The sequence below is a fragment of the Asparagus officinalis genome, chromosome 8, assembly GCF_001876935.1.
Source record: "Asparagus officinalis chromosome 8, Aspof.V1, whole genome shotgun sequence".
Taxonomy (NCBI): Eukaryota; Viridiplantae; Streptophyta; class Magnoliopsida; order Asparagales; family Asparagaceae; genus Asparagus; species Asparagus officinalis.
In genome coordinates this window covers 121275570-121287650 of record NC_033801.1, presented here as the reverse complement: position 1 = coordinate 121287650, position 12081 = coordinate 121275570, and the positions used below count along the sequence as shown (strand labels likewise).

At 35.2% G+C, this 12081-nt stretch overlaps 1 protein-coding gene across 1 annotated transcript in view; it reads right to left on the bottom strand.

Annotated features, from left to right (window-relative positions):
- LOC109822049 (biotin carboxyl carrier protein of acetyl-CoA carboxylase-like) overlaps positions 4568–12081 on the bottom strand; it is a 10242-nt gene continuing 2728 nt past the window's right edge. The window contains exons 4-9 of the mRNA XM_020388210.1: positions 10708–10761; positions 6325–6597; positions 6178–6240; positions 5489–5557; positions 5290–5335; positions 4568–4849 (exon numbers count right to left, since the gene is read on the bottom strand). Coding sequence (XP_020243799.1) covers positions 4788–4849; positions 5290–5335; positions 5489–5557; positions 6178–6240; positions 6325–6597; positions 10708–10761 — 567 coding nt within the window. The 3' untranslated portion in view covers positions 4568–4787. The remainder of the gene's footprint in view (positions 4850–5289; positions 5336–5488; positions 5558–6177; positions 6241–6324; positions 6598–10707; positions 10762–12081) is intronic.

Below are 12081 nucleotides of genomic sequence, written 5' to 3'. Positions count from 1 at the left end.
GAATAGAATGAAATGAATAAATAATCAAACAGCTCTAATGCACAACTGGTTAAATATTTATTCGTTTATGATCTAAAGATTATTAAATTACAAATAAGCTACTGAATCTAAAATAACAAAATCGGCGACTCTCGTGGGAACAAGACAAGAAAAGGAAGAAGGGTAATAAAGTAATTATATATACAACGCGGATGTTTAGGTATCGTGGTCATCACAGCTGCTAGCTAGCTTGACCCCGGTGAATAATAATTGAAAATTTTAAAGGCATTTTAAGAGGGAATAAAAGAAAAGAATTTAGTACTAATTAATTAATTAATTAAATCGGCTACCTGCCTAACTCTACGTCGTTAACACGTTGCCTTTGACAGCAATGATGCCGTTATTTCTTTTCAACCCCGTTAGAGCCTTTGAGGGGAAAGAACAAGCTTTTTTTTTTTTGGGTTGGGCTTTAATTACTATAGCCCAAAAGTTCAGCATCATGTCGCTTTTTTTACCGGAAAAAAAGGAGTTGTTTTTTTTTTGGGGGTAACTTACCGTTCAATTTTATTAATATAAAGTATTAAAAACCTTATATAGATTCGTGGGGGTGAAGAGTGGACAATGTCGTCGTTCACTGCAATTACATATACATAAAGGGACCGAAGTCAATCCTAGATATATATGCAAGAGAAACTATAAGTCCTGTGAAAATTCACAAGTAGCGGAAAACAAAATACAGGTATTCAAACTATCCTAAACATTACAGATCAACAACTTTTCTAACTAGAAAGCCCGAACTACGTACAACTGAGGGCTCAAGCTGAGTGATATCCTGTAGCATTTCCTTGTGAAGCCCCCCTCCTTTCTATGATCAACCGGAACTGGGTGATCTTCCATTGTTTTTTTCAACTAATTCGTGGTCTTGATGTTTGTTGCACTTGTCCAGTTACATATATGGAAGTCATAATTGAAAGAGATGACTGAATTAATAATTTGTTTAGATGATGAAGCCTTAGTTTGAAACATAAAATTGCTCGTAGCAGACTATAAGCACCAAAAAATAGTGAACCAAAATAAGTTTTGTTCAACTGACATTTCGTCGATAATTCAATCCCTAAACGTGTTTCGTAAAAAAACCGCAGTTAGGAAAGGTTAAAAAACAAATTTACATCAGGCTGAACAAGCAACGCTACTATTTACATACTGGGCCCAAAGGCCCAATTGGGCTTTATTAAGCCCATTAAGTTATCTAACGGCCGTTTGCCGCGTCATTGAACTTAGCGACGTGCACATTCCGCGTACCGTGGGACCCAATTAAAGCATTCGACATACTTTCAGGCGTCACCTCTCCAGCTGTATCTCTCTCTATCTCTCTTCATTTTTGTCTTTTTGTCGTTTTTTTCTTTTCAATTAGTTAATTAAGTTCATGTTTTTATTCTCTATTTTTTTTGGTTTTTTTTATTTTCTTTATGGGGCTGTTTGTTTGGTTTCCTAAAAACCAAGAAAACCAAGAAATGGAAATGGAAAACATGAAAATCTCAAAAAATACTATTTCCTCCATTTCCATCCCTAAAACTCACCCACAACATCCAATAAAATATTATTTTCATCCAACAACTCATCCACATCATCTAATAAAATATTATTTCCATCTAATCACTCATCCACTACATCTAATAAAATATTATTTTCATCTAACAACTCATCCATCACATCTAATAAAATATTATTTTCATCCAAACATCACTCAACTCATCTCTTTTCATCATTTCAAATCACTCACATCATCGAATAATAATTCGACAACTAACATTATTTCATCTCCATTTTTTTGATTTCCTTCTTTTTTTAGCCAACCAAACACTCCCAAACCAATTCTTCATTTTAATAGTTTTCCATTTCTTTGATTTCCCTCTTTTTTTAGTAAAACAAACAGCCCCTATGAAGAAAACAGAGGAAAGAAATGAAATCATTGTCCGAAGTACCAACTGGCAACATAGTTGTGTTCCTTCAATGTTTTTATATCTCTTGAGAATCCTTCACTCAATTTTCGGCCACAAAGAGTGAGATAATGATAAACTAGTATTGCTTTTGTTTCTCGACCTTTTCCAAACATAACCAACTAAGGCTTTGTTTGGATGCCTTTTAGGAAACTAGAGTATTTATGACACAAAATAAAAAATGGTTATCCACCTCACCACTTTTCATTCGAGTGCTTACATTGTTTGGTTAGAAATCTTTGTGAATCCTAAAATAATAGTATTACATTATTTGGATAATATAATGTAAACTAGAGTATTTATGACACAAAATGAAAAGTGGTTATCCACCTCACCACTTTCTACAAGGTTTTGATTTTTTTATTATTATTTTGGACATATTTATGACATTGTGTAAGCTTTCCAACAAAATCACTCATAATTTTGGTGATTTTGCTTTCGGTGACACCTTATCAAAATGTGTAAGCTTTTTATGTAAAAGAGAATTTAAACAAACAATGTAAAATGATGAAAGCTAACATTGGGACCCACTTTTTTACATTTTCCATCATTTTACATGGTAAAAACATATAACCAAACAGCCCCTAAGGGCCAGTTTAATGTTACTTTTTCTAAGGTGCTTCTCTCTCTCTCTCTCTCTAAACACATGTAAGAATGATGTTTGGTAAAAACTTTTTAAAATCCTTCTGCTTTCAGGGGCTGTTCGTTTCGCAAAAAAAATTGGGAAATCAAAGAATAGGAAACTTATTTCCTATAATAATTGTTTTGAGGTTGTTTGGTTGAAAAAAAATTGGGAAATCAAAGAATAGGAAACTTATTTCCTATAATAATTGTTTTGAGGTTGTTTGGTTGGCTTAAAAAAGAAGAAAACTATAGAATATTGTTTTGAGGTTGTTTGGTTGGCTTAAAAAAGAAGAAAACTATAGAATAGGAGATGAGATGAGATGACTTGTCACCTTATTATTGGATGATGTGAGTGATTTTTAAAAAAAATCTTGTTTTGAGGTTGTTTGGTTGGTTAAAAAAATAAGGAAATGAATTGGAGGTATATTATTGGATGATGTTTTGAGGTTGTTTGTGTTTGGTTCATTTTTAAAAATAAAAAAATAGATGAGATGAGATGAGTTGGAGGTATATTATTGGATGATGTGACATATACTTAAGGAAATCAATTTCTTGTTTTTTTTTTTTTGAGGAAATGGATGGAAATGAAGGTTTAATGAGATGAGATGAGTTGTCACAATATTATTGGATGATGTGTGTGATTTTTAAAATTGAGATGTGATGAGTTGGAGGATAAAAATATTATTTTATTAGATGTTGTGGGTGAGTTTTAGGGATGAAAATGGATAAAAATATTATTTTATTGGTTTCCTTATACCGATTTCCTTTTCTTGGTTTTTAGGAAACCAACCAAACGGCCCCTTAGAAGCAACCTCATGATGGTTTTCAAAGTTCGTTTTCTTTTTTTATTTATATATAATATATATCTTTTATATTTTAATAATGATCGTTAAGAACAGTTCTACCAAACACCTTAACTATTTTTAAGTAATTTTTAATAATTAATTACCAAACAACTATTTGCAGTAGCTTATAGGAGTTGCTTTTGTAAGCTGCTTTCCTAAGCAATTTATGCAAATGATTATAACTAACCTGATCACTTGCCACCTCATTCTTTGAGTTGTCGGCTTGTAACCACCATGATTTTCATTTGCTATGTTTATATTTGAGATATGCATATGTTCGCCGAGCATCGTGATATAAAGTTCGACTTACAACTGTAGGGCTTGTAACTGGATTTACATGCGACTGGATTATTCTTCAGCAGTTGAATTTTTATGTTTAACTGCAACTAATAGTTGGTTCCTTATCAGTTGAATTTTTATATTTAAGTGCAACTAATAGTTGCACTTAACTGTAGGGCTTGTAACTTTTTTTTTGGGGTCATGTTAAAATTAAACAGAAACAATTACACCTACAGATGCATGCAACAACATTTAGGGTATGTTTGGTTATTTCCACAAAAAAATCGTGGAAAACTCATCCTTGAAATGATTTTAATACATTTCAAGCACATTTCCCAGATTTTTTTTTTGGTTTGTTTCGCAAAGAAAACTCCACATTTCAATGCCAAGTCACACAAACAAACAAAAAAAACTTTTATAGTAACAATGTCCAGTTTTCTATTTCTTTTGATTGTTTGAGAACAAAAAATAGGAAATGAGAAATGAGGGTATTAAATATTATGTTTTATTATTCTGTACTATTCCAACAGTGCTTTTTCTAATTAATAATTCTTGGATGCTACATTTCCAAGTGTTTTCAGCCCAATTTGGTGTGAAAACACATTTCTTGAAAGTTTGAGGTGGCAGCCTACGTGGCGATTCATTTCTCGAAAATTAAAAACGAAACAAACAAGAGAAATGAAAATCTCTTGAAAACAAAATCCCATATGGCACTTGTTCATTTCTTGAAAGTTGAGGTGGCAAGAAAGTTGAGGTGGCAAGAGATTTCCGGATTTTTTTTGGCAAACAAACAGACCCTTACAGTAATTGTGAGTGTATTGTTAACGGTGATACGGAATCTAGACAAAAGCTTTTTCTTGTGCCAGAAACTCATCATATAAGCTGATGAGTTTTTAGATAATTTATTCCCCATGAAACAGTTCATCACCCAGAAAATTCCTTGGAAACGCTAGCTCACCGCTCAACATGCCAGATTGAATTGAAACAAGAAATTCAACACGTTTAGTTCTGAAAAAGACCAAAACTGAGATATCCGCGGTCATCGATGTAGGAACGTTCATCACTTTATCCCATGAAATGCAGGCAAGACGGCAACGAGGGGGTCACCATAACCGACTGGTTCTGCGATTCAAGCATAAGGGAACAAAAGGGTTGGTAACAATAAGTCGGTTATACCAATCGGAGTAAATTAGTTTCTTCTGAAATCTGAAACTCAAGCACACTTTTTATTCGGTTAACTGAGCAGACCCCATAACACGGTTGTCTCGAACTTACTACCCCTGTAGTTTCATTTTGACCACATAGACTCCCCGGGTGAATTTTTTTTTTTTACTATTTAACCCACCGATTCACTCACTAATTCACCAGGGGTAATATCTGCCAAAATTTCACCTCCGGTAAAAGAGTAAGAATTTACCCCAGCTGTCTATCTGCCAAAACGAAACTACAATGGGTCTATTATGATGCAATCAACCCTTTTTATTTAGCAAAGAAGAGCCCACAAAGATCATTGCAATTTAATGAAATTGATTATAGGTCTAAAAATTGGTATTGCTCATTACCTCCATCCTTGAAGAGGAACTTCAGGATTTCTCCAGCTGCATCTGACTGCAGAAAAGGTCAACAAGAAGAGATCACAAGTGTTTCCCATCAAGAGCAAACAATTTCCAACAAAATGTATTTTGGTGATTCTTAATAAGCTGAGGTTCATAACTTTATGAAGAAACAAGGAACAAGTTCTGGTAAGGAAAGATAACTTACTTTAATGGGAAGCTCACTGCCAAACTGGTCCAAGTAGCCAATCACTTGTCCTTCTTTGATTATATCTCCCTGTTTGTAAGAATTCGCAAGGTCACAAGGGTTTTTATTGCACAAAATTTTATTTACGTAGACGTAGCTCAATTGTTGGATATGGATCTTGTATCAGATACTTTCTAAACAGTTTAATTCAAAACTGTTAAAAGCTTGAGTGATGAGATTTTGCGAAATGGGGTAGTCAGGTTGGACAATATTAACAATGGTTATTATGATTTCAGCAGCCAATGAAAGGACGGCTTGCATTTTAGTATAACCTATGTTCTAAAATTAGGTATTGTCATCCAGGCCTAAAATCCAGTTATAACATTATATAGGGGGAAATGAGTTGGATGCATCTCAACCATTCAATGACATTTGATGGTTCAGATTGCTCATCTCACGTTTAACTCATTATTCCATCTCATAGATACTTTACCTATATGTATGGCGTACCTTACTGCATAAATTATCAACAGTGGTCAGAACAACTTGTATTAAGGATAGTTACAGTGCTACAAAGCCCAGTTCAATATGAAACGAGCTCACTTTTTTGAGCCGAGCGCAGCATGTTGTTTTAAATTCTTTATCCAACCATACTCACCCAGTCATGGATTCATAAAAAATAAATTGCAGTTACAGAGAAATTCAGTCACCTCTTTGCAGCTAGGAGGTTGCTTCTTTCCTTTCACTGTTCTTCCACTCCGGAACAAACCAACCTAAAAGTGATAAGTAGATAATTTTGAGAAGAAATTATGTGAAAATGTTAGTAAGCAAAACAATCTGGATTTGGTTATTCGAACCGTGGGTGAAGATACTAGAACATATGTGTTTGATCCAGAACCCTCTAAAGCCGCAAGCTTTGATTCATTAGCAGAGGAGGTATTGGCAAATGGATTAGTAGATGCTGAAGTGGATTTCTGAGGTGCAGCTTGAGGGGCAGAAGGACCTGATTCCGCCTTTGGCTTACTTGGAACTGGTGGCGGTGTTGCAGGCGGAGCAGCAGAAGGTACAAAAGGAGCTGGGGCTTCTGGTGATCCTGTGTTCCTTTTCAGATGCATTTCAAATTGACCAACCTGAAGTACACGACCGTATGACTACAATAAATTGAATGCGTTTTGCACGGAAAGTGATAATTATTTCCCAAAAAATTAAATATGTGACAACCTTACAGCTGGAATTAAAGAAGACACATTAATTATGTCACACAGAAAAGTTACGGTTTTATCCAAAAAAATCATGAGTTGAAACTGATTTTTTAGTTGCTAAAGAAATCAAATAAAAAAAATCTCGTCAAATTAAAGTTTCAATTTAGTTAGAGATGAAAGAAATTCATCTTAACTTACAATGTATCACATAAGAAATTCAAGCTCATAAAAAGTAGATTTCTTTTTGTTCGTACAACGGTCAATTTAACCTTCATCTTATGGACATATGGATATTTTTTCTACACAATTAAACCACATGCTCAAAATGTAGTTCTATAAGATCTACTGTAAGAAACAGCTAACTGTGCAAGATTAACTAACCTTTGGATTTATAGTCAAAAGAAACCTTGCTATACCTTATTTTATTATTATACTCTTTTACAAAACCTCATGGAGCATTTTGGACCTAAAGAGGAAAAAAGATTCATTTTTCAAAGTTTGCAAGCTTAAAAATAAACTTGTTTAGAAATTAGTTCAATACGCAAAACGCTTTTTATTTAGGTCTCTTCTTTGACCTAACTATTGAGGTACTGTAGCTTGCACTTGCCTACCTCCATACATCTCAAAAAAAAAAAAAAAAAGTGGAAGGCAGGTTTCGAACGTGTTACTTGTACTTCAAGGATAAAGAGTCTAACCTATTGAGGTACTTCACTGTGGGAATTATTAGGGAACACACACACATACATGCATACAAACATAGTATTCTTGGTACAAAACACAAAATTGACGTTTGGTGGTGACGTGAATGCTTCTCATCCACTCATTTAAAGGTGCTCATTTAAAAATGGTCTCCACTTGACTACTCACCCATTAAATGAGTGATGGAAAAGTAGTCACATCACTACCAAGCATCAGATTTGTTGCTTGGAACCAAGCATGACCATTGTTCTCTCTCTCTGCACACATAAAATATGGGTATGCTTAGTACAAAATACAAACTTAGTGCTTAGTACTGATGTGGATCATTCTCATCTACTCATCTAAATGGGGGACCATTTGGTGCTTGGCAGTGATGTAGCTCATTCCTATCCACTCGCCTAAAAGGGGGAGTCGGGGGACCACATTCACATGTGTTGGATATTTAAGGGGTTACCATTTTTAAGTAGGGACCATTTGAATGAGTGGATCAGAATAAGTCACCTTACTACCAAGCATCAAGTTTGTGCTTGGTACTAAACATATTCATTTCTCTCTCCCTACACCCACACACACATATTTATTGTAACTCCGTTCACGTGCAAAGCATGTGCATCTCACCTACTTATATATAGATATCATAATAATTTACATCTCATCATCAGCTACAGTTTAGCTATATTGTGGAAAAAAGGAGCCGCCTCCCACTGCTGGTCATGAAAGGCACTCGCTATATTTCATTTGAAGAAAGGAGCATCTTCCATGATCACCTATGGGAAGCTATGCGTCTCCTCGTTTAGATTTGGATATTTTGGAAAAGAGGAGCCGCCTCTCGTTGTTGGTCATGAAAGGCACTTATTCTATGTTTCATTTGAAGAAAGAAGTGTCTTTCATAATCAGCGGCGAGAAGTGATGTGTCTTCTCCTTGTTTGGATTTGGATCTATTGTGGAAAAGATGAGCCGACTCTCACCACTGGTCATGAAAGGCACTCACTCTATATTTCATTGAAGAAACGAGCACTTTTAATGATTAGTGGTGAGAAGCGATGTGTCCTATTCATTTGGATTTGGACCTATTATGAAATGGAGGAGTCGTCTCTCACCGCTAGTCATGAAAGGCACTCGTTCCATATTTCATTTGAAGAAAAGAGCGTCTTTCTTGATCAGCTGTGAGAAGCGATGCATCTCCTACTCGTTTATATTTGGATCTACTTTGGAAAAGAGGAGTCGTTACTCACTGCTCTTTGTGCAAGGCACTCGCTCTATATTTCATTTGAAGAAGCGATGCGTCTCCTCCTTGTTTGGATTTGGATATTTGAAAAACCTAGCTGCCACTAGCTAGCAAGCCTCTCTTCTCTACGATCTTGCATATTCTAAATCCCTGCCTAACTAAGTCTTTAAAAGAATGTAAATAAGTTACTGATTTTTTATTTTCTTCACCCTTTTCTTCCCCGAAAGTTTGTTATTATGATAAATTTTTCAAAGATCTCTATTATTTATTTGCTTTTTCTAGTATTTAAAGAACTTTTGATGATCATATAATGTTATTATTTTAGGGTAACCCCTTCATCCCCTTGATCTACATGGTAGTATCAATAGAAAAAGAATCCTCTAATCTATAGTATTTATTGAAATACCATAGTTTTGAAATAGCTTCAAGTTGAACTTATGATGCATCTGACATGATTAAATTTATACTTTCACAAACCATTTTAAAATTTCACAAAAACGTTGTGGTTCATTTCTGTCTTAATAATTTTATTTAATGATTATGGTAAGAAAATATCAAATGAAGAATAATACAAACAAATAAGATATATGTTTTAAGAAAGGATATACTCTCAACTCTGTTAAAAATAATGCCCAATAGCACTGCTATAACGACACAAATTGCATTAACGCCCATTACACGCAACGATATCAATGAAAGCGGTGGAAGCTAGCGCTCTGTGTGCTATTTGCTAGCAATAGTGTTGTTTAGCGTGTCATAGCGCCTAGCGCCTTTCATTATGGATTCTCAGTTTAATATGACACAAACCCGATCCATAATCACATGATTCCCACCAACTCCGCCACCTCTTCTCCTCTCCCTCCACCAACATCGTCGCCTGCGACCCTCCTCCTCTCCCTCTCCGACTGCTCCACCTCAACCTCTACCTCTCCCTCTTCGATTACAACACCTCAAACCCCAAAACCGTCTCCGACTACCCTCCACCTCAACCCTTACGTCTTCCTCTCCGACTACTACACCACAACACCAAAACCCCTTCTTTGACTGCGTCTCCTGCTTCTCCACTACCTCAACACCAAAACCCGTTCTCTGACTGCATCTCCTGCTTCTCCACTGCCTCCACTAACTCGAAGCTCAAGAGTCCTTCCTCCTTAGAATCTTGATAAATCATCAAATATGCATTTTTGAAATTTTCAGATTTTTCTTTAACGTTTCTTATTTTTTTGGATATTTATATATATTTAAATTGGACCACTATTTAACTTTATGTTTTTTCCGCTAGTTTGCCACTATAGCCCCAAATAGCCTTAGTAGTGTCTTTCCGCTACTCGACGTTGACTGCAATCAATAACCTTATTCTCAAGTATCTAGAGCTCATACTGAAATAACATAGTTATATTGAAATAATGTAAACTACATTGAAATAACTCATATTATGTCATAACAACGTAGCATTATGGCGTGTTAGAGTTACTTCATAAGGTTATGTAATATTGAAGGTCTATTAGGTTACATAATGCAACATAACGAGTTATGTAACAGTTTTTTTCCAACATGGGAATTATGCATGCATATGCATAGACACGTGTGTCTTTGTCCATGTATACGTATACACATGTGCTCGGTGCTCAGATATGGAGTAAAAAGCATAGAAAATTTGGCGACATAAAATTGGCAGTATACAATGTCAATTTGAAACTAGAAAAACATCATAGTAAGCATTGCATGTGACATGAACCACCACCACTGACCAGGCATTCAAAATTAAAGAGTTTCAAATCTGAAACACTATAACCAAGCTATGCAGATTGTATTTCCACCATTTCATGCTATATCGCGAACTAGCTAACAGGAAGTTATTTCCTAAGTAGAAATTATCCCTAGATACTATTTCGTTTAAAGCTATATTTAATTTGACCACCTACTTATGACAGATTGAAGTTAGAAAGTGATATCATGGGGTACATGTGGCGTGACTCCAGTTAAAAGTAGCAAACATCATGTGTATACTTGGTTATGTGAAACTAATAAGTGAGCAAGCATTTCCTTAACATTTGCAAATGTAGTAGTTCGCAGAAGTTTTAGTAGGACTACTCGGTCGTAGAAGATACCTTTAGTTTCACTTCTGCAACATCAGTCTCATCACACACTCCCAACACGAATGCCTGAAATAGAAAACACGAGATAATTTTTGTAATTTGAAACACAAGAAAGTAATGCATGATGGAGAAAACTTGAGAAGTGACTGACATGTAACCTACTATTAATTAACTTGGTAGAAATGAGAGGACAGGTTTTTCTTTCTTTTACCAACTTGCAGTCACTTTTAGTAGAAATAACAGAAGTTCTGTTCTTTCAAGTTACCGTGATCTCAAAATCATGCTTTCAGTTCTGGAAGAAAATGCTAATAAATTCAGTAACAGACACTGGACATATGTGAAAGTGTATTCTAGACAAGATGGCATTGGTTAAAAGTTCAAAGGAGGTTTCAATAAAATTAAAATAAAATATGATACAAGTTTTTCAAGCATCTAAGTACTGAATAAGTTCAGAGAATACAGTTCTTCATGACTACAGGGGACATAGTGTTAGCTATTCAATCCTTAAACAGGATTAGGAGAATAGAGGAGAAAAATAATCTGGTATGAGGCCTGAAGGTTTTGGCACAGATGGTGCTTTTGTCCAAGAATTGAAAACTCCCTCTTACTCGTGTGAATCATTTTGTAAAGATAAATTAGGTCGAGAGAACAATAACAGACAGTTAAAAAGCAAACTTTCAAAGTATCAAATTCATCTAGAGACAGAAATAGGTGAATTAGGATAATATGAGATCCGCCAAAGGTTCCTTTAAGGAGGGAAATTGTTTCAGTTAATCCTTCTCAGAGTACATCCGATAGTAGTGTTTGAGGCCAAATGGATCCAAACTGTGCAAGTACGGCAGCCTAAATAGCAAACTTTTGTCATTGTGCACCAAGTCGGACAAATCTGTAGCTTACTAGCAATCAATTCTGGTATTTGGCCAGAAATGTTAAAATGCATGAACCCATACAGCATCACCGTCATATAAATGCAACATCAACAATTAAACATGCACACACGTGCACACACATATATACAAGCACATGTACATTGCACACGCAGCAGACATTCTCAACGGAAAAAATTGCTAATGACCCTTCCATGATATTGCATTTTTTCTTCCCTAAAGGTATTGAATTCTAAACAGGAGTACATGAATGGATTTAATATGCAAATGTAACTTTTAATCAAGAAGATTCCAATTGGAATAGTGTCATGTACACGAGTCAGGAAAACATACTTGGATGGAAATCACAAAATAGCAGACTGTAAAGAGAGAAACTTAAACTGATGGAAAGGATGCAGTCATTGATAGATAAAGGGGGGATAAACAAATCAATAGATTAAGGGGAAAACAAACAAATGAAGCCAAGATGGATTGAAAGAGGTGAAACTTGCTAATCATG